The sequence below is a fragment of the Culex quinquefasciatus genome, chromosome 3 (genome assembly GCF_015732765.1).
Source record: "Culex quinquefasciatus strain JHB chromosome 3, VPISU_Cqui_1.0_pri_paternal, whole genome shotgun sequence".
NCBI lineage: Eukaryota > Metazoa > Arthropoda > Insecta > Diptera > Culicidae > Culex > Culex quinquefasciatus.
In genome coordinates, this window is record NC_051863.1 from 196,092,292 (window position 1) to 196,114,585 (window position 22,294).

The window sequence follows — 22,294 nt, forward strand, 5'->3', positions numbered from 1 at the left end:
AAACTTAAGTAAATATTGACCCGCTGAACGCGATTCGATGCAATAAATCACTTGCTTGTTTTACACACTGCCAACACCCCCAAATTGCGTTCTGGACTTGTTTGGCTGTTTGAAATATTTTCCTCACTCACACTCACCGTTGGAAACAATTTTCTTTTCCCGCGGTCTTGCAAAATGTTCCCACTTTCTCTCTTACGAGTTGTTGCTTCTTCTCTAGCCCGAATACGAATGCTTGCCGGTTGAGCCGAATGAAAGCTTTTTATCCATCCATCCGTCCACACACCGCGAGTGCCGACGATCTGCTCTCGACTCTCGAGTCGTCGTCGGAGAATCTCACACACGAAGTTAAGCTATACATTCTGTGAACGGAGTCCAGCTTATAGCTTGCACGCGGTTTCGGTCTCTTTAGTTGCGATGCTTAGGTCCTTTGGTGCACGTTTCAAGTGGCACGTGTGAGCTAAGTTGAGGGTTGGCTTGCGAAATTTGTGCACTACTTTCTTTCAAGTTTTATTGCAAGTAATATCAATTAGCTAGCATTCCATTTTCATTTCACCATTTTTTGTCATTTTCTAAAAAACATTTTGATTGGACTGAAGTCCAATTTTGTGCCAAATTTACGCATTTCCCCCAAAATATTGCAAAACAATATATAATATGGTCTAAAATATGAAATAAGTACACTCAAACCCCGATGGTTTGACAACAACGGGGTCACTTTTTAGATTGACACCCCTTTTACACGGAGTTCACACACACTACCAATCGTTTGTTCTGATAGTGTGCGTGAGCGCCGTGTAAAAAGTGACAGTTCGTCACTTTTTAATTTGACTTTGTCAAACCAACGGGGTACAAACTTAAAAGTGTCAAACGAAAAAGTGACCAACCAGCGGGGGTTGAGTGTTAAATTATTTATTTTATAAGAGCTAACGTTAAAAAAATTAAATCAATTCTGTTGAAAAGAAAATTTGGCAAGAGTTTGAATTTTTAACATTGCAAATGTTACCAATAGTTTCTGAGATATCGTCAGTTGAATATTACAGGGCTAATGAAGGGACAATTAGAGAAATTCATTATCATCGATTCGAATTCTTTGTGAGGTTCAAACAAAAAATCTCAAAAACTTATTGTCCCATTTTCAAAGTTCCAGAAAAAAATTTAAAATAATCTCATCTTTTCAAACATATTTTTCTTAGAGGTGTTTTTCAAGATTTTTTTTTTAAACTCAAAACACAAAAAAAAATCAGAAAAGTATACTTAAAAGTGGCTATAACTTGAGAACGGTGCATTTAAATTAAAAAAAAATACTTTTCGGTTGCAAATTAGCTCTTACTTTAAGAAAATATCATGTTTTTTTCTTTGGCCAGATTTTCGAAACATTCATAAAAATATAACCTAAACCAGATTTTGAACCATCACGCCCAAAAGATGTCTTTTTAGACCCTTAAATTTATCAAAAAAAAACGAAAATAAAAAAGAACGTCTTTTGGGAATTCAACTTTAAGTGATGCAAAGTTTTTTTTGTCGATTTCGTAATTTTACTGTTTTTCCCCTAAAACAGTACGAGGAATCTGCTAAACATACTTTCGGGTATAAGCTCTTTGGGCCAAACACCATCAAAACGACATTTAAAGTTTCAAAAGACTTTTATAAATGTTAGGTTAGATTTTTGAATTAAAATTCAAGAGAGTTAAAAGGTCAAATGGTGCTAAGGTTTTCGCAAAAATAGACGGAAGCGAAAAATCATCATTTTTTTTTTTAAATTTCGAGCCTGATTGTTCAAATTTTTTAGGAGAATAGCATCACAAAATGCTTTTACTACGTACAGTCCAGGCTTGATTATTCGAAGGCCTTGGCAAAATTTCACTTCGGAATCCGAATTCAGATAATCGAATCACGAAAAAAAAACCTTTTTTCGTTGTCTTATTTTTGATTGTTGAGCTTTAGTATGACCCTTAACCTACCGTCAGTAGGGGTGACTAAGGGTCAAAAAACGATACACGTCTCGTAATTTCTTAGTAACAAAAACAAATTAAATAGTATCGAAAATATTTTATCGTAGAATTGTTCTTAGATAGTTTACTAACATTTTCCCAAAATATGGTGTAATTTGATGGACTCTACCTGAATCCCACCCCTTTAAGGGGGTGACATTGGGTCAAATCAAACTAAAATGATGCTCAAATACAAAGATATAGTAAAAACAAGTCATCCAACAGTGTTTCTTGTTCGAGGGAATCGTATTGACATGCTAAAATGTTTGAAGTAGAGATTTTAAAACATTTGGGTACTTTTTGATCAATTCCTACAAAAAATCAAAAAAGTTGGTTTTTTGAAAGGTCATTATTTTGGTCAAAAACGTACCTCAATTTTAGGCAGCTGCTAAAATGACAGGATTTGTTATAGGAACGAGATTTTTTTTCAGCAAAGTCACCTTAAGATGTCCCTTGCACAACCCTTTTAACAGAATTTAGTTTCATTGAGAAGTACCTGAGAAATGGTAAAATCCTTAAAAAAATACTTTGACCCAATCTCACCCCCCAGACCCAGTGTCACCCCAACTGACGGTACTCTAAACTTATTTAGAATTTTTAAAATCCGAGATGGCGACCGAAATGGCATCAATTAAATATTGAAAAAATGCATTTTTTAATTACAGGCAATCAACCATTCAAATTTGACTAAAATGGGGTCACAGAACTCGAATTTGATGTTTGAAGAATGGAAAAAAAGAAAACAATATTTTTTGTTCGTGATTCGATCCTCCGAAGTCCAATATTGAACACTGTGTTCGTAATTCCTAAACTCATGAATGCTTGTTCACGATTTTGACAACTCATTTTTTCCCATGGTTACCATACTGCCCATGTTCGCATAAATGTCCCATATGCAAAAACAGCAAGCTGAGAAAAACGCATTTGAAGTTTGTCCCATACATAAGGCTACGTGTTAAGTTTTTGCGAAAAAACTGGATTTCCTCCGGATTTCTAGAATAAAGTACTGGATGTTATAGGCTCTTTTGAAAGAGAACACAATTTTGAACCACACTGCATCAATAACTCGAAATCGATGAAAATGCATATGGGACATTTATGCGATCAGGGGCAGCATACCTCCTTCTACTTAGGTCTAAACTTTTAATCTTTGACCGAAAATGAAATCATTAGTTAGCTGTTTAGTACAAAGGAGACTATTTCCCGAACAAATGTCTAGACAACCAACAGCTCCATACTTGGCCAGAACAACTCATCGCAACCCACCCAAATATTTACACTTTCCCGAGTACGACGTCAGCTCCGCTTATACGTTCATATCACAACACGCGTGCCGACTTACCGCGCAAAAAAAAAGAAGCTATTTATCTCACTTTTCACCGTCTTCAAAGACAAGGAAATTCGAAACTCATTGGCCTCTTCCACACACAAAAAAGGAAACACCGGAAAAAAGCACCACTTTGTTGGTCGACAAACATTGCTCACCGCTGAACAACCATGCGCACGCACGCACCTTCAGCAAAGCAAAGTGGCTCAACTCGATGACGTCGCGACCACGTGCGGTAAACTCGGCATCGGGGGGCCGACCCGCCATGGTCAGCATATCTTATACACCGAAGAAGGGTAAACAATTGACCTGCTGACGGATTCCGCGGCCACGAACTTGACGTCATCAAATGGGACTGGTTGGATTCGGATTTTGAAATAGATAAATACCGCACAGACGGACAGATTTAGAGCATGAGTTGGCAACTATTTTCGATGAAGGGTCAATCTTGAAGAACCCCCCGACTTGCAGAATTTGCAACCGACACGTAATCCACCAGGAATGGACTTTGTCCGCTTCGAACAAGGTAAGGTGGGTTGGTTGGAAACCAAAAAAGCGGCCTGTGCCGGCCTTCCGGAGATCCTCAAACATACTTTGCATAAATTTGACAGCTAAGCAGCAATTCGGGGCTCGGTGCTGGATCAAAGTCCACCCAGCTTGACGTCATCATCCATTGATGGTTTGTCGGAGGAGGATGTTGTGCCGGTGAAGAAAGGTTCAGTCGGTGTACCGCATTCATGACTTGTGATTTTTTTTTTGTGGTGATATTTGCGCCGGCAATTCTTTTTTTTTGTTGGCTTTTCGCTTTATTGAGTGAGATTTAATAATGTGCCAAATGCCCCACGCCTTCGGTGGACCAGGTGAGACATGATTGACGAAATGGTTGGAATTTCCAAAACGTCGATGCTGTCGGATTAAGCCGAGTTGTAGTTCAATGGAGAGTTGCTAAGGGAGAAGTTTTATTCTTTTGTTGAAAGGATGTGATAGTTGAAGTCACTCAACTGAGTCATAACATCAAGAACCAGACGAAGTTAAACTGCTAAAATTGATTTGAAATAGTGCAACTACCAATAGAACAGGCATTAACTCATAGGGGAAGGTGGGGGCAAGACAACCATATGGGGCAAGAGGAACAATCGCTCGAAAGGCCGTAATTTTTACAATTTTGATTATTTCCAGTATGAGGAATTGTTGCTAGCAATGCAATCAACTGATTCTACTACCACATATCCGCCAAAACGACGTACACGCCACGGGGCGTAAGATTGAATGAAGTTTTTTTCAAAACCTTTGTTTCCTTATAATATCTGGAAAGTACAAAATAAGGCTTAGGGTTCGTTTTAAGGCTCATTTTATCAAAATGCGTTTTTCCTAGATCAGTAGTGTCCCTACCAATGACTTGCACCTTTTAAAAAGTATGATTTAACTTTTAGTTATTTTTATTGAGAGTTTTTAAAAAATCTTGTTCAGGTGGGCCAAGTGTAACATATGTATTTTTAGTACGGAACAAATTACGAATTGCTGCAACAACATATTTTGTTGGGAAAAAATACATAAAAATACTTAAAAACTGATAAACAATTGTTGAAAAAAAATTGTCCATGCAAAATATAGTGATATTTTTAAAATTTCCTTTTTTCATCTGAGTAATTTTTTTTCGTAAAAACGATAATTTTTTTAGTAAAATATTATTATTCAATCTAAAAATGAAAGAAACGTTTCAAATACTTTCTAATCTGATGTATCTAAGTGATAACAGTTGTTGTTACATGAATTGTTCCTCTTGCCCCAACGGGTTGTTCGTCTTGCCTAAGGCTACCAACTGTACGGATTTTTTCCTTACCGTACGGATTTTCGACCCTCTCCACGGATTTTAAACAGGCCGGAATTTTTGTACGGAATTTTAACAACTTTTTAAAAAATCCATTGCTTTTTTGATTGGGTCAAAGCTTTTGCTAATTAGATATTTTTATTTAACTGTCAGTTTGGGGTTTTCCTCAGTTCAAACTTGATTGTCAATAATTGTTCTTTTCAAATTCCTTACTAAACATATTTATCAAATAAAAGATCAAAAGGCTTTCTAAAGCTTGTGAAAACCTTGTGATGTGCTTGTATTTATAGGACCTTTCCAATAAAAACTCTAGAAAAAACTTGATATTTCGTAAACTTTTAAACGTTTAACAAAAATATGTCTAATTCCCAAATTCCAAAATTATCTAAATAATTCCTTGACATTTTTTGTTATACCATGGTGTCATGTCGGTAAAGTATACGGATTTTTGCTCAGAAAGAGTTGGTAGCCTTAGTCTTGCCCCACTAGTTGAGAAGAACGTACGGAAAATCAAAATTTTTAAAATCATTTTTTACATTAAAAAACAGGATTTTTTTAGAACTTTTTCTAGCAAATTCTTAGTCAAGACCTAGAATAAGGTGATTATGAAAAATCCGACCGATTTTTTTACGTTTTTGATGGGTTATAACGAGCATTTCCTTAGCTTGTTACACTTGCCCCACTTTCCCCTATATCTTTGAAACGTTCGTAAACACCATGGGTTTCCTGCGCAAGTAGGACTTTTGAAAGTAAACTATAATTAATACGTTAAATTAAAAACACTTTGCACTATTAATCTCTTAAAACTTTGTCATCTCTTTGAAAACAAAAATGTTATCTTAGAGTAATTCTCTACGATTTTGCAATTATATTGATTTTTTTATTGTTTTGGTTGAAACATAGTTATTTGTATTTATTTCTTATTTTAGATGCGGTTCTCATACTGAACAAAAGTTGATTATGATGAACCTTTAGCCAAATTTATTTTATTGATTCACTTGAATTTTAACTTAAGTGTTAACAAGTCCTATCGCCGGAGCCAAACTGGTCAGTTTTTCGATTTTTCCTGGCGTATAGTGATAATCATGGAATCAACCTATCGTCGGAACTGGATTAGCAACTTATCGATTTTTTTACGCTTTGAGTAATTTTTTTCCCTGCTATCCTAGTTTTCTGTATCGTTTGATCTGATGAAAAATGAGTTTTTTTTTCTGAGTTTACTCATTTAGTCTCGGAAATGTTCTGTTCCTTTTGGTAAAATTGAATTTATAAAAATAAGCCGAACTTTTTTTTTTTTGCTTTTAATTTCATTTCATTTTATTTATTTAGTTGCTTAATTATTACTTGTGTGAAGTTACTATCCTAAGCTGAGATGTGGACTACCTTTCAACAGCTGATTAATTCAAAGTTGGGAACAGAGTTTATGGGTGCATAGAGAAATGAGTAAATGTACTGAAGGAAAAAAGTTTCAAAATAACCTTCGAAATAGCTAATAGGTGGGGGATAGTCATTTGAATATTATTTTTTCAAGAGATAGATGACAATTTTTTTTAATGGGTGCACAGTAGCGTGCCTCACTTCAATTTCGAACGCCTCGCCCGGAATTTTGAAGCAATATGGCCCCAGAACATCGCCTTCAATTTTGAGCGCTTTTGGTTAAGGTTAGTTAGTATGGAACTTTTGAAAATTTAATATGGGAAATTTTCACTTTTAACCTCTTCTTAGAGAAAGTTTCACAAAACCCAATAAATATTCCTATTCTCAGTTTTGTTGTATAGCTTTTGATCCGGGGAACACATTTTAAAAACATCGCAAATCGCTAGGAATTGATCTCGAAAAGATACAGGATATTTTTGGAGTATGGAAAAAAATGTAACGTGCTCTAAAAATTTGCATGTATCTTTCCGGGATTAATTCCTACCGCTTTGTGATATTCTACAAAGTTGTTCCCGGATCAAAAACTATAAGAAACCTTTTTTTTTTGAGGAAAAATCAGTGGGCATAAGAAAACTTTCTCGAAGAAGAGTTAAAAAGTTGAAAATAATTAAATTAAATTTATTAAAATTTCTTTATAACTTCAGGTCAAGAGTGGAACAACTAAACATTAACCAAACTCGCTCAAAATTTCAGGTTGGGGCGAAATTGAACACTGTTGTCTTTTTCATATATCCGTGAGCCACGCTAGTGCACAGCAACCAAGGAAGTTTTTGTCTTTTTTTTTTTTTTTTTTGAATTAAATATACTTTATTGAATCTTTCTTATAATAATTACATTTGGTTTACATAATAAGTGGTCAGCTGTGGCTCTTCAGCTTTAGTTTGCTTTTCGTGATTTAAACACTGTTCATATTCATAACTTTAAAAGTATATGATTTATCATTTTTGTAACACTAGGTACAATGAAGAAAAAAAAATTAAGAAAACATAACCTAACCTAAAACTAACTTAATCTTACCATAAACTAAACCAATCCTTGAATCAAGGGGTATTCAGATATAGCACATTTTTCCCTGAATTTCAAACATTTTTCTTGAATCTTCTGATCCAACATTTTTACTTCTGCTAATTCATGAACCTCACTTGATCTTGTCCAGCCAGGAACATTCAAAACCATTTTGAGTACCTTGTTTTGGACACGCTGGAGCTTCAATTTATGAGTTCTAGCGCAACACTCCCAAACAGGTACTGCATACTCAATAACGGGGTAAATTATTTGTTTGTAAACTGCTAGCTTATTTTTCAAAGATAACTTTGATTTTCTGTTAATTAAAGGATACAAACACCTGATGAGAATGCTGCACTTGTTCAATATTTTATCTACATGCTGTCGAAACAATAGTTTCGAGTCAAGTATGAGACCTAAATATACAACTTCCTTTGACCAGGGTATTGAAACATCATTCATTTTAATCAAAACATCATCCTTTGGGACAAATCGGGCCGATTTGGAAAGTGGAAAAATGATGGTTTGAGTTTTGGCTGCATTTATGCGAATTTTCCAGTCGCCAAAGTATTCGGAAAGAACGTCAAGACCCTTCTGAAGACGGCCAACTAAATATCTGGTTATTTTACCCTTATAAATAACGGCAGTGTCATCAGCAAAAAGTGACAACACACCATTACCAGGAAGAGTAGGCAAATCAGATGTAAAAATATTGTACAGAAGTGGGCCAAGAATACTTCCTTGGGGAACCCCAGCATCAATGTTGAATAATCCAGAAGCAATCCCATTCAGAAAAACCCTGAACGATCTCTCCGAAAGATAGTGCTGGATAATTTTGATAAGATACATTGGAAAACCGTATAAATACAGTTTATGTATCAAACCATCATGCCAAACATTGTCAAAAGCCTTCTCAACATCCAACAAAGCCATAGCAGTTGATTTAGACTCAAGCTTGTTCTGCTTGATGATTTTAGTTACTCTCGTAAGCTGATGAGCAGTATTATGCCCTTTCGGAAGCCAAACTGCTCATTCAAAATTATATTATTATCGTTGGTAAAATCCAAAAGCCTTGAATAGATGACCTTCTCAAAGAGTTTGGACAGACTACTCAAAAGACTAATGGGACGATAACTTGTTGGCGATGTTGGATCTTTTGAGGCTTCAAAATTGGTATGACTTTGCCCAGCTTCCAATTGGTGGGGAAGTAACCAAGTTGCAAACATTTATTGAAAATATTGGCTAGATGTTGAAAGAACTGATCACTCTGTTTTTTCAACACTAGATTAAAATGTTATCAAAGCCAGGAGCTTTCATATTTTTCATTTGTTTAACTGCAACTTTGACTTCCTCACCAGAAACATGGGAATCTGCAGGAAATTCAAAGGTAGAGTCATTGATTGTTGAAATACTATTGGCAACTGATGTTTCTTTACGGCTGGTCATGGAAGCGCCAAGATTATGTGAACTAACAAAATGAAGCCCAAGTGCATTTGCCTTTTCCTCGGATGTAATCAAAGGAGAATCCTCAACAATAAGAGGAGGAATAGGCTTTGGTTTGTTTTTAAGAACTTTTGAAAGTTTCCAAAATGGTTTTGAATAATTCCCAAGCTGGCTTACATGTTTTGAAAATTCTTGATTTCTGATATTGTCAAGTCGGTCTTGTATGATTTTGTTCAAATTGTTAACTGAAATCTTTTGTCATAGTCCCCAGTCCGTTGATATTGTCTCCTATAAACATTCCTAAGTCTAATCAAGTGTTTAGTATCTACGTCAATATCAGTTACCTTAAAATTAACAGGAACCTCCCGAACGTTGGCAGCCTCTGCTTGGTTGATAGCCTGCTGGATCACCTCCAGCGAACGATCAATATCAGCAGAAGTTTCCGGGTGTTGATCATAGTCGATGTTGCTGTCTACCACTTGCTGAAACTGCTGCCAGTCAACGTTGTGGTAATCTTTCCGGGTTGGTTGCCGCTGCGGAGTAACGGAAGCTCCAACCTCCACAACCACCGGATAGTGATCAGAACTCAACTCTTCAAACACCTCAGGATGAGCCACGTTCTCAGCCATATTGGTAATGAAGAAATCGATGATTGAGTGATTCCCAGACCGAGCCACCCTCGTTGGACGATCCGGACTCACAACGTTGTAGTATCCGTTTTGCAGATCGTTGTGCAGAATCACTCCGTTCCGATTCCTCCTGCTGTTGCCCCAAACTTCATGCTTCGCGTTGAGGTCACCAGCGATGATGTACTTTGCGCTCCGCCGTGTCAGCTTCTGGATATCGCCCTTCAGTTTTGCTGCTGAACCATCTCTGGCATTCACCTGACGTGGGCAGTATGCAGCAATGAAGAGTACTGGGCCAACCGAAGTGGGAATTTCCACTCCAACGGCCTCGATGATGTCCAGCTTAAAGTGTGGCAGCCGGCGTGGCTTGAGATCACGATGAACAGCGACAAGCACACCTCCTCCTCCAGAGGTGGTCCTGTCGAGCTGCGTCGCGATCTTGTAGTTTTGCAGATAAACTTTTTCACCGGGCTTCAGATGAGTTTCCGTGATGGCAGCTACGTCGATCTCCTTCTCGCGAAGAAAATCCACCAGCTCTAAGTTCTTCCTCCTAATGGAGCAAGCGTTCCAATTCAGCAGCTTGAGGGACCTACGATCCATACTGGATGACGAACGAGGTCAGCACTTCAATCTGCTGGGTCTTGGTTTTGCATCCACGCAGTGCAGCGGACATCTGTTTGAAAATATTGAGGAGTTCGGTTGAGGTGTAAAGATCATTACCATTTTCCTCAACTGCTGGTTCTTGGGTTGGTCTTGGCTCCTGGCTGAAGCCCGGTGGTGGCGGTCTCGGCTCCTGGCTGGAACCCGGCCGTGGATGATTCATCTCAGCTCTCTTCCTGGGATCCAACGGCAACGGTGCCAAGTTCGGGACCTGGCGTCGCGGTTGAAGAGGTGGAAAATTTTGCTCCACCAGGGCTGGAGGAGTTCTACGACGCTGAGGCTGATTCTTCGTCGATGCTTGCTGCCGAATTTTCACGAACTCAGCTCTCTTGGGGCACTTTCGGTCGGTTGACGAATGCTCACCGTTGCAGTTGAGGCACTTCACCAGCGAATCTTGGATGCACTGGGACGTGATGTGCGCATCGGTACCACATTTGGCGCAACGACGCTTCAGGTGGCAGTTCTTACCTCCGTGCCCGAAGCCCAGGCAGTTGAAGCATTGTGTGACGTCACGATGCACTGGTCGGTATCGCTCCCACGACACGATAATGTTGAAAACCGCTCGGATTGCCTTCAGCTCAGGAAGCGTCGTCGATCCCTTAGCCAAATGCAGCAGGTAGAGCTGGTCACGGTACTTGATGTCTTTGTTGCGTCGGCTCATTTTGTGCACGGCCAACACATCCAGTTTCAAAACTTTTAGCTCGGCAGCTAATTCCTCCACTGGCATGTCGTACAGACCTCTGACGACGATTTTGAACGGCTTATCCATGACGACATCATGGGTAAAGTACTCCGCCTCGTTTTCGGTCAAGTAATCCTTGACCAGTTGATAGTGCTGCCTGGATTGCACCAGCACCTTAAATCCGTCCTGACACAGACGAATGTTGCCTTGGACTTTCCCAGACTTGATGAGTTCAACCAGCCCCGCACGAAAGTCGATCGTTGCTGCTGATTGCCTCACATAAAAAGGAGGCAGTTTCTCCTTTCGCTGTTTCACTTCATTCTCCTTTGCTTCCGCTACCTGGTCCTCGTCAGGCAGTCCAGCAAACTTGTTGTTCTTCAAAAGCTGCTCCTCGTGCGATGAAGAGTTCTCCTCCTCCTCATCCATCGGTACAGTACCGTCGCTCTTTTTCGTCTTTTTGCTGTTCGATGTCACTTCCAAAAGCACCTTCCTTTTGGAAATTCCCGGTTTTTGGCCATCAGTTGAGGCCTCAACCTTCCTTTTGGAAATTCCCACTTTTTTGCCTGCTTGAGCCGCAGGTAGGGCAATATTGCCGGCGTTTTGCGCCGGGACGCGACGAGTCATGTTGATTCAGACAACCTTCACCAACGAATGCTCGGATAACAATGAAGTTTTTGTCTTCTTATTCCAAAATAGGCAAACTTATGGACACAATCCTTAAACAATCCGATTGTAAAAATAGTCAAACTTTGTTGTAAATAACTTTGTAAACAGTACTTTAGGGAATGAAAAAAACATCATATCGATAGTTCCCGTCATTGTGAAGATACTAAAATGTCTGTAACAAAAAACTTGGTGCATAAGCTTTGATTGATGTGCACCGTTAAATAAAATGCTCGGAAACTAAAATTTTTGGGCTGTGTCAAAATTTGTCGTCTCCACGTGTATTAAAAAAATGATGCAAAACGACTTTTTTGTACAAATTTAATTGATGGAACGATGGTTAAAATTACAAAGAATAAAAAATATGCTGTTTTTATATTAAAAATAAAACTGTTTTCAAAACCAAATGCTTGAATAAACTAAATCAGAATATTCCCGAACGAACATGAATCAGTTCTGGCAAATAGCAAAATATAATAAACCCCAGAATATTTGCAGTGTCAAGCTAGGGATTTTCGCCGCTCTTTATCAGTTATGAAATCGACTCACCAAGCCGCATCCGCTGGAAATCTCACGTTGCAATTATAATATCGTCATTATTTGCACAACGATAAAAGCCCGAACATGACGCGGTACGATTCGGCGCCACACGATTCGATATGTTATCTACATAGGCAACATATCAATACTAAGTGTTGTTCACGTCACGTAAATTTTTTGTAGGGCGTGTGTCAATAGTTTTGTAGAGACGCGTCAAATCTAGAGATAACATTAATCGATGTCTTCTTACAGAAGCTTGTCAGAGTTGTCATTTGATACACTTTGAAAGAGCATTTTATTGAAATTCACGTTATGCTACGTTGCATTAACCGCGTTAGACAGATTCTTCGATCGTATCCATGTACCACAGAATCAACGGGGGTTGAGGGGGATGCGTGGACTTACCGTGCTAAACGCTCCGAGTTAGTTGCAGATTTATATTGTTCTTTTTTATATTTTTACGCTTTTATTGGTATTTTTTTCGATTCGAGGAAGCTCCAAATTTGATTGAGTTGTTCTCTAATCACATTTTTACACGGAGTAGCCTTCATTATGGGTCGGTAAAACAGATCAAAAATGTCCATCAGCCTTGGTGCCTTGCACTCAACCATCTTCTGCTCGAAGCACTCCCGAACCTGGACCAGCTCCTCGCACTGCTTCGAACCGTAGTTGGACAGGCCAATCGCTTCGTCAAAATTGGAGATTTTTTCGGTGCACTTTTTAGCGTAATTTAAGTATTTATCCGAGCACTCGTTTAAGCTAGAATCGTCCGCTGTAAAAGATTGGCTAGAAAAGATGACTTCTCTCGAAAGAAGGCCTCTACTCACTAAAGAAGATCTGTCCGTTGTCCTTGCAGGCAAGGTTTATTCCTTCCGGCAGCCTATCGATCATGATGCCCAGTACATCGACTTCATTTGGAGCCAAGCATTTCCGAAGCTCTGCAGTCACCGGCTCTAAACAGCTGAGACAATTGTGCATCTGGGGGCAATACTTGGCGAAGAATTTTGCCCTGGTTGATTCGTCCAAGGTTTTCAGATCGCTAGACAAGCTCCTCACGTCGAGTTTGGACGTTATGCAAAATGGAGCAAAAATACTTTTGACAAGCAATTTTTCGTAGGTTTTGTTAGATCCAGTCTGCCTCCAGCAGCTGGGTTCGACCTTGTCTAAAAATGCCGACAACTCATCATAATCTTCCGTAGAGCTGTTTTCAATATTCCGGGTCGTCGTTGCTGAGAATGAAGAAGATTACCGCCAAAACCTATAATACAAACTAAGCTGATAACTTACCAGAAATGAAGCCAATCATCAAAATTAACAGCAGATTTCGGAGCGCCATGGTTGTCTCTCTTCGCGATGTTTAGATGAACTGTGGATGCTACCGGTCAATACAGCCGGTTTTTATTAAAATAACATGATAAGAATTCGAATTGAAGGATTTCGGTGCAAAGCAGAACATAAAGCCAAAAATGCACTGATTATAATTTTCTAAGGTTTTGCGAATCAAAACAATACCTTCTATGTTGCACACGGTTTTAATCGGTTATAATATCATCATTATTTTGCACAACAATACGAGTCCGAACATGACATGGTGTAATTCGGCACCAAACAAATTGATAAGTATATTGTCAGCATCGAGAGCATATCAATACTATATGTTGTTCACGTCATGAAGATTTTTGTATGGCGTGTGTCAATAGTTTTATCGAGTCACGTCAAATCTATATAGATAACATTAATCGATGTCTTCTTACAGAAGCTTGTCAGACTTGAAGTTTCATATTTTCAATAGTAATTGCATCAAAACTACATATTTATATGGATTAAATAACATTATATTCGTTTATTTCGAGTAAATTAATAATGTTTATAAGCACGTTTTGAACGTCATTTCAAACTGTAACTGATAAGATTATTACCATTCTGCTTTAGGCTCTCTGATGCACTTCAAATGGCATTGCTTTCGATCTCGGGAAGCTCGGTCAGTGTAATTAGCTATAAAAAATCAAAACTTTTAAACAACCTAAACCTGATTCAACCGTTCAATCTACTCACGTTTTTGCACGGACTCGCCTTCACCATGGGCCGGTAGAACAAGTCGAAAATTTCAATCAACTTGGGCGCTTTGCACTCGACCATCTGCTGCTCGAAGCACTCCCGAACCTGGGACAGCTCGTCGCACTGCTTCGGACCGTAGCTGGACAGGTTCATCGCGTCGGTCGTGTTGGAGATCTTGTCGGCGCACTTTTCAACGTAGCCAACAAATTTATCCGAACACTCGTTGAAGTCGGAATCGTCCACTGTGGAAGGTTAGGCCAATTAGAAGAATTTTTCTCGTGAAGGTTATTCAAAGAACTACACTCACTGAAGAAGATCTGTCCGTTGTCCTTGCAGGCAAGGTTGAGTCCTTCCGGCAGCATATTTACGATTACGTCCAGCACTTCGACTTCTTCGGGATCCAGGCATTTTCGAAGCTCTGCCGTCACCGGCTCAAGACAACTCAGAGAATCGTGCAACTGGGGACAATACTTGGGAAAGAACTCCGTCCTGTTCGTTTCGTCCAAGTTGTCCAGATCTGTCGAAAAGCTCTCAATGTCCAATTTAGAAATGACACAAAGTGGAACCAGAGCAGCGTTAAGCACCATCATTTCGTAGGTTTCGTTAGATCCGGTCAGTTTCCGGCAGCTGGACTCGACCTCGCCTAGAAATTCCGCCAGCTCCCCGGATTCCTCCGAAGACTTGCTCTCATTGTTGTCAATAACCCTGGCCGTCGATACTGGGGGGGAGGGGAAAGAGGAAGACTTCTTCCATGACCTATAACACAACGTGAGCTGATAACTTACCAGAAATGAGGCCGCCGACCAGCGCAACTAACAGCATCTTTCGGAACGCCATGATTGTCTCTCGGTAGACGTTGATTCTTCGCGGGTTTAAGATGAACTGAGGATGCTACCGGTCAGTACGGAACGTTTTTGCTACAACTGATAAGGATTATGCACGAGAAATTTTAGAGTGGAATTAGAGTGATCTGTGTGGCGAATACTGAGAAAACGATATTTATTTAATAATGATACTTGTTTAGACATAGAAACTGGCAACACTGGCTGGGAAATGTCTAGTGTTTTGGTCGTTTTGGTTTGACCATCGAAAAAAACCTCTCAGTTCAGGTTATAACGCAGAACTGAAGGAAAGGCGTTCAAAATTAAGATTGTTTTTTTATTACCAAAAAAACCCACATTTAAGCACCGCAATGTTCAGAGTAACTGCGATAGCCTTGGCCATGATCGTTATTCATCTTTCAAAGGAAGCGCAAAGATCAAGTGCGTGCGTTTTTGCAACGAAAATTGGATGCTGATTAGACTTTCTTTTGGGAAGCTTTATGTCTGCACGAGATAGCAAGTTTCGCGAAGAGGACTAGAACGCAGTAAACGTAAACAATGTAAGTTAATGAATATTTACTTTTCACATTGGAATCACGAGACTGATGATTTGTGGAAGATCCGCTTTCTCGCTTTTTGAAAAACTTTTAAAAATCTTCACAATTTGATGAAAATTGCCAAAAAGGAGTTCTTCTAAGTTCTACCAATTGACCCACAATTTTTAATTGATGATATCTTGGAAATCAGATTTTCAATGTTAAAAAGTGAAATCAGCGTGAAATTTTTTCAACTCTTAGAAAAAAATATTTCAGATTTTTAAATGATTTAAGTCTTTTTGAAATGAAATAAGTGATTTTATAAATTTGACAGTGGTTTTTTTTTCGAGGTGTTGAGGAAACTTTCACATTTCACATTTTAACGTTGAAAATCTGATCAATGTTTTCCAAGATATTATCGATTGAAAATTCAGGATTATTTGGTGGCAATTACAATAAACTTTTTTTTCGTAATTTCCACTCTTTGCACAGCTTAACAATCTTTTATAAAGCAAATTGTAGAAAATGTTCTATTAAAAAAATAGAAATACAGTTTTAACCAATTAAATATGTTAATTTATCCTCCAACAATAACTCAAAAACGGTGCACTTTATCAAAACTTTATAAAAGTACTTTTCGATTTGAAATTAAATTTTGCTTCGAAAAATGATCTTTTGATAATATTTATATGCATTTTCGATACTTTCCAAAAAAACTTTCAAAAGATCATAAGGCCATTGTAATTTATTTTTCAAATTTTGTTCCCCAACCTCCCTCCAAATTTCCCAAAACATCATCAAAAATACTTCTACTTTCCAAATATTTAGAATAACGTCCACGAAAAATCGAAGGGGATAAAGTTTTCCAAAATTAAGTTTTTGTGATAACAACTTGTTCAAAAATGGGTTATTTTTTTAGAGAGTACTTAGAAAATCTGTAATATTGAATCAGAAACCGGTGAATTTTCAACAGGTTCAATTTTGTATTCAGCCTACCCAATTTTCAACCTTCCAAAATTCAACTTTTTTTCTGTGCAGCTATTTTGTTCTGAATAGTCCGAATTATAATCTACAACTTTGATGAAGACACCAAATCGACCAGAACATCTCTTCTCGAGATACAGATTTTTGGAAGTATTCATAGCTCTTTTTATGGACAGCCCCCATATTTGTATGGAAACTGGTATGAAAAAAAAATGCAAAATGGCTTATTTGGTCATAAAGAATCGATGGACAGAGTTTCATGCAAATAAAAAGAAAAATTAACCAGTTTTGGAGTGTGGAAGGCCCCAACCACATAGGAGGATTAAGTTTGTTTTAGAATTGTGATAAGGTCGATAAAGACAATTAGGTTAACTTCAAAAATAACCACAATTGCAACACTGTGTTCAACGATGTCCAAACTCACCTCTTGAAAAACTCCACTCGAGTCGTTCCGGAAGCTTCGGCGAGATCCTGGGCATCGGCCATCAAGCGATCAACCTCCAAATTCAACGCGAAGCACAGTGGAACCATGTAGACCGTGGAAATGATCTCCTCGAAGGTATCGTTGGAACCGGTCCGGGCGAGACAGGCCCCTTCGAGATCCCCCACGAAGGGAACCGATATGTCGAGAGAATCGCCCAAGGAAAGCGAGGAGGAGGAGTTTTGGGTCTTTTCCGGAAGAACAGCCGCCTTGGATGCTAGTTTGGAATATTTTTTGATTATTTTGAAATTTTTTTTTCAAATTTTTAAACAATTACCAGATACAACTGCTACAAACAAGAATACCACATATTTCATCTTCGATGTTTTCGCGTCTCGTGGCTTCAATAAACTGACCAAGATTTGAGGAAGTAACTCAAACCTTAGAGCAGACGCTGATAAGAATTAGTTTATTTTGGTAATTTATTGTTGAAATTTGTCCTTGCCAATACTTTCAAAATCAAAGAACGCACAGTTGCAATTTTTATTCTCATTTGTGTTGGCCTTCCAATATGAAATAATCAGTCATGTAATGATCGAATATTGAGTTTTGCCCAACTTTAAGCATGCTTTTCTGCAATTTTTGCTAGGTTTTTGGTGAGTATAGCTGGTTTTTCGACTATTCCAAGTGTTTTTTAATTATCTTTTTTTTTTATTTCCATTGCTAGGCTGTTTTTTAGTCATCCTTTTTGCTGGTTAAGATTATTTTTTCTTGCTTGGATTTTGGTTAGTCCAGCTAGTTTTTTTTTACTTTTTCAATCGATTTTTTATTTTATTTTTTCTGTAGGTGTATATGGCAAAAATTACTGAAATACAAAAGCATAAAAATACAGAAATAAAAAAAATGTTGCCGATAATAATACTTTTGTACATATTCAAATATGTTTTTATTTCATGCCACTTTCAGTTCTATAGAACGGGAATAACTGTACTGTGAGCACAATAATACTTAGGATATTAAATTTGAAGTTATATAACTGTATTTTCACACGAACTCGCCTCCATAATTGGCTTGTAGAAAAGATCGAGCAACTCTTTTGCTTCAGCAACTCCGCAGGAAATATACTTCTCGACTATACAGTTGTGCGTTTCGATGAATCCTCTGAAACAAATTTACTGAAACAACCTTTGTGGAAAACATATTTGTTTTAAATACCTGCACTCTACCTCCTCGTACTGGGATATCCGACGCCGTCGAGGCTTAAATACGCTGGACATTCCACGGCCACATTTGACTTCTGCTTTGGATTCCAAGCTGTCCAAGCACATTTGGGTTCGAGGATCCTTCAATTCTTGAAAGAATAGGATGCTGCATTTTCAAACGATAATTTCAACAACTAAGAGAACACTCACTAGCAAACACTTCCCCATGATTTAGACAGATCCAGGACACGGCTTTTGGCAGCGTTTCGGCCACAACTTCGTACAGCTTCATATCTTCCGGGTCCCGGCAACGGCGCAAATCCTCCATCATCGGACCGAAGCACTCCAGCGAGCTGTTGATCTGGGGACAGTACTTGTCGAAGAACTGAATCCGGCTGAAATCGTTCAGCTGGGCGTACTCCCGTTGCGTTTCCTGCAGGTCAAGATGCTTGGCGATGCAGCTGCGGAATTGAGCGACTCCGCTTGGTCTTATTGTGCTTTCGTTGGTTTTTGAGTGACATCCTTCCTGAAGAGCCGAAAGGTAATATCCGTGGAATATGGGAATTGCTGAACTCTCTGCAAATTTAAAAAAAGACAAGTAAAGATTTTTGGAAAGAAAAATAAATACTTGGAGTTGTCAGACCTCTACTACTGAGCACTGCGATTGCCACAATCATTGTGAAGGCTCCAGCCATGATCGTTGTTTGGTTTGAAATAGTGCAAAGATCACGCGCAGTACGTATTTCAATGTAAAACACTGCTGATTAGACCTGCTTCTTATGAGACTGCAGGAGTTGGTGTGACTATCATTAAAAAGGCAAAAACGTAAACAACATTCATTGATTAACATTTACTCTTCACATTGAAATTGTGCGATAAGAACGATGATTACTGGAAGAATAATTTAAAAATTTGCGATAAACTGAGTGAAGTAACAGAGGAAAACATAAATATTTATCTTTATTCAAGCTTAATGAACTGAAAAGGAAAAAGGAATGTCAAGACTTTTACAATTCAAACACTTTCGCTTGATACCCACATTGCTACACGCCGTCTGCTCCACGACGGATCTATACGGCAGGTCAAAAACCTTGATCAGCTCGCCGTTGCCACAGTTTGTTAACTTGTCGATCACGCACCGTCGGGATCGCTCCAGTACCCGACACTCGACCTCGGCAAACTCTCCCCGAGGTTTGGCGTTGGTTTCACTCACAAAGTTCCGCATGCACTGCTTCATGTAGGTGAAATAGTTCTCAAAACATTTCGTTGGGCTTTGGCTACTGTTTGCTGTTTGGAATTTGTGAAATTTGATCATTTTAATCTTGAAGATTATCGTAACAACCCGTCCTTACCAAACAGAATCTCGCCATGACCCTCGCAGAGCAAATCCACCACCTTAGGAAGCAAATACATCGGAAAGTCCGGCCATTCAACCCGTTGAGCTTCCGACGTCATACACAACCGACCTTTAGCCTCAACTGGTACCAAACACTCCTGAACGCCTTGTTTTACCACCGGACAATTTTTCGTAAAGTACTGCTCCCTGGTGGCATTACTAAGCCGGTTCCACCCATCAACCAGCTCTTCCAGGTCAAATTTGGACCCAAAACACGCGGGAGTATCAGCCACTGCCTCCATCATGTCGCCATAAGTGGCGTTTGAGCCACTATTGCTTTCACATGAATCCTCCAGTGTCTTGCGAAGACGTCGGACGGCTTCCAATTCTTGCAGAGATTCTCTTTCATCTGAGTCCTCCGTTGGAGCACTCAAGCAGCCTTGAAAATAAATTTGCTTGTGTCTGTTTGGTTATTTCGATTAGATCATACCTTTGGCGATTGCAACGATCACCGTGACTATCAGTAACAAATTCATTATTAATAAGATCTGTGTAGTTCAGATGCAAAACAGAAACTGATCAACTGCTCAATCGATGATAGAGATCAAATCGTATTGTGTATACTTATTCGTTCAATAATACAAATAAAGTATCACGTGATGATAAGTGTAAGTGAATTAATTACTAACGTCAGTGATTTTTCAATGCAAAAAAAAGTGCGAATCACTAGAATTTTTCGGTAATTTCAAAATTGTTTAAAAAATAAATAAATGCAATAACTTAATTATTTTAAAAAGATATTCTTGTCTACTGTTCTCTTCAAATATACAAGGTTTTGGTTTAATAGATTTCTCAGAGTTACTAAAATTGTGAATTATTTCAAAATAAAGCCATTTTTTTTTATTTGTTTTTATTTGAACTTGTTTGAAACTTGTTGGAGGGCTTCCCTATAACCAGAGAAGCAATTTTCTATCATTAGTTCGTCCTATTCTTCATGCAATTTAGGCAGCTGTCCATACAAATATGCTTTGTAAATATACGGCAATCTGTATCCTAGGAAGGGAAGTCATAAAAATTGGAAAATGTTTATTTTTTCAGACAAATTTAAATTGAAGGAAAAAGAAATTGTTTTTCAATAAGTCCAATTTTTTCTACTGACAATATCTCAGAAACTATTGATCCAATTTTGATTGTAAAAAATAGAAATATAAAAAATATTTGCAATCAAGTTTGGAAGATTTCATAGTTTTTTTTTTTTTTTTATAGAAAAATTGATGAATATTTCCAGAGATATCATCAGTTATAAATATTAGACTTATTGGAAAACACAAAAAATAGTTTTCTCAATTTCAATTAATTGCAATGCTCTGTCTCAGCATTTTTTCCAATTCTCAGAAAATAAAAATTGTGTAGAGAAATTTCTCTGCCATTTGAAAAATATATTTTTTTCTGAAATACCAATTCCAAAATATATGTTTTGCCGTTTTATGGTTCTCTCGCGCGTTGCATCAAAAATTAAGTTTTTTGTGGAAAAACCGCGTCTGGAAATCCTTTCAATGAAACTATTTATGGACATGTTATGTCAAATTTCCGATAAAATTATTTTCAAACCCAAGATTTTTGGCTAAAACAGCATTTTTTATGTCATACGAGCTTTTGATATATTAGGTTAGATTTTCCGAAATTTTTAATTACACAGAAAAAAATCAATTCCCATAATCGTGAATTAAGTTCATGAATTTGAGAACCACGAAGGAATTCATTCATGAGTATGGTGCATTTGCACTATAAACGTGAATATATTCCTCTGTGGTTCTTAAAATCATGAGCACAATTCACGATTTCGGGAATTGAATTTTTCATTCTTTTGCAAACTGGTTAGCTCAAATTGGTGAAAAATTGTGCAGGAAAACAAAATTATCCATTTCGTAAAATTGTGAAATTTATGAAAAAACTTGGATTGTTGTCTTTAAATTTACAAAAAGAGATTTATTTCTTTCAGTTTTAACTGTGTTTACTTCAATTTGAAGTTTTTTTTTCTATTTTCTTTTTTTTTAATAAATAAGTAAGCAAAGCTAATGTATTTTTGCAGAACAACTTTTTAGTGATAAAGTTTTTTTTTTAAATGCTTAAAAATCTAATTATTCATACTGAAAATAGATCACTGGAAATATTTTTAAAATATTGAAAAATATATCAAAAACTTCAAAAAATTGCAACGATCATTGAAAATTGAATGTTTTTTTTTAAGAATTTAACAGTTCTGCTCCAGGATGTTACATTTGCAATTCAGAGATTTGGAGAACCTTTCTACTGAGATCAATTCAAAAGCCTTTACAGGGAGGGTACTTGTTTCTAAGTTTAGATTTTGCTAGCTGAGTGCTCTTTTAGGGAAAATAAATATGTTTTTTTTTAATAAAAATATATATACACTGTACTAAACTAAAACGTGGCCAAAATTAACCAAAATTTTGGCATGTTGCACATTTTTGTAAAGCTTTTTCAAAACCCAATCCAATGAGATACATATCTCGACGAATTATTAGGCTTAGTCGCTAATATCTGCACTAAACTGCTATTTTTGACGATACCAATGCATTATCACATGCTGGTTCGCCCATCCGGCTAAAAAACCCAGAACTATTATACTTCACTCATATATTATACAGCAATTCCATTTGAAAATAGCCTAAACCGAAAAAAAGTTCTCCGATTGGGCTCAGAATTTTTC

General features: G+C 37.7%; 5 protein-coding genes and 1 pseudogene across 6 annotated transcripts in view; 1 reads left to right on the forward strand and 5 right to left on the reverse strand.

The window, feature by feature from the left end:
* LOC6042805 overlaps positions 1-22,294 on the forward strand; it is a 73,381-nt gene that overhangs the window by 8,838 nt on the left and 42,249 nt on the right. The window lies entirely within an intron of this gene.
* On the reverse strand, positions 12,607-13,541 carry LOC6042796 (annotated as a pseudogene).
* Positions 14,019-15,159, reverse strand: LOC6042797 (27 kDa hemolymph protein). Its single transcript, XM_001870765.2, has 4 exons — positions 15,049-15,159; positions 14,571-14,981; positions 14,261-14,505; positions 14,019-14,200 (listed from the first exon to the last, which is right to left on the reverse strand). The coding sequence occupies exons 1-4, from the start codon at positions 15,098-15,100 to the stop codon at positions 14,153-14,155; spliced, it is 756 nt and encodes a 251-aa protein (XP_001870800.1). The 5' UTR covers positions 15,101-15,159; the 3' UTR covers positions 14,019-14,152.
* On the reverse strand, positions 17,005-17,851 carry LOC119769616. The gene is made up of 2 exons (XM_038262769.1): positions 17,363-17,851; positions 17,005-17,302 (listed from the first exon to the last, which is right to left on the reverse strand). The coding sequence occupies exons 1-2, from the start codon at positions 17,400-17,402 to the stop codon at positions 17,025-17,027; spliced, it is 318 nt and encodes a 105-aa protein (XP_038118697.1). The 5' UTR covers positions 17,403-17,851; the 3' UTR covers positions 17,005-17,024.
* On the reverse strand, positions 17,987-19,082 carry LOC6042798. The gene is made up of 4 exons (XM_038262768.1): positions 18,871-19,082; positions 18,438-18,803; positions 18,241-18,376; positions 17,987-18,186 (listed from the first exon to the last, which is right to left on the reverse strand). Exons 1-4 carry the CDS (start codon positions 18,920-18,922, stop codon positions 18,054-18,056), a joined length of 687 nt encoding a protein of 228 aa, XP_038118696.1. The 5' UTR covers positions 18,923-19,082; the 3' UTR covers positions 17,987-18,053.
* Positions 19,160-20,120, reverse strand: LOC6042799. The gene is made up of 4 exons (XM_001870767.2): positions 20,054-20,120; positions 19,580-20,002; positions 19,267-19,514; positions 19,160-19,205 (listed from the first exon to the last, which is right to left on the reverse strand). The coding sequence occupies exons 1-4, from the start codon at positions 20,097-20,099 to the stop codon at positions 19,188-19,190; spliced, it is 735 nt and encodes a 244-aa protein (XP_001870802.2). The 5' UTR covers positions 20,100-20,120; the 3' UTR covers positions 19,160-19,187.

Coding starts and splice junctions, on each gene's coding strand:
- LOC6042797 (XM_001870765.2), bottom strand. CDS start 15,100: ATGGCGTTCCGAAAGATGCTGTTAGTTGCGCTGGTCGGCGGCCTCATT. Junction 14,982..15,048: donor GGTCGGCGGCCTCATTTCTG/GTAAGTTATCAG, acceptor CCTCCCCCCCAG/TATCGACGGCCAGGGTTATT. Junction 14,201..14,260: donor AGGCGAGTCCGTGCAAAAAC/GTGAGTAGATTG, acceptor GATTTTTTATAG/CTAATTACACTGACCGAGCT.
- LOC119769616 (XM_038262769.1), bottom strand. CDS start 17,402: ATGAAATATGTGGTATTCTTGTTTGTAGCAGTTGTATCTG. Junction 17,303..17,362: donor GTTTGTAGCAGTTGTATCTG/GTAATTGTTTAA, acceptor ATTCCAAACTAG/CATCCAAGGCGGCTGTTCTT.
- LOC6042798 (XM_038262768.1), bottom strand. CDS start 18,922: ATGGCTGGAGCCTTCACAATGATTGTGGCAATCGCAGTGCTCAGTAGT. Junction 18,804..18,870: donor CGCAGTGCTCAGTAGTAGAG/GTCTGACAACTC, acceptor TTAAATTTGCAG/AGAGTTCAGCAATTCCCATA. Junction 18,377..18,437: donor TCATGGGGAAGTGTTTGCTA/GTGAGTGTTCTC, acceptor TATTCTTTCAAG/AATTGAAGGATCCTCGAACC.
- LOC6042799 (XM_001870767.2), bottom strand. CDS start 20,099: ATGAATTTGTTACTGATAGTCACGGTGATCGTTGCAATCGCCAAAG. Junction 20,003..20,053: donor GATCGTTGCAATCGCCAAAG/GTATGATCTAAT, acceptor TTTATTTTCAAG/GCTGCTTGAGTGCTCCAACG. Junction 19,515..19,579: donor TCATGGCGAGATTCTGTTTG/GTAAGGACGGGT, acceptor AATTCCAAACAG/CAAACAGTAGCCAAAGCCCA.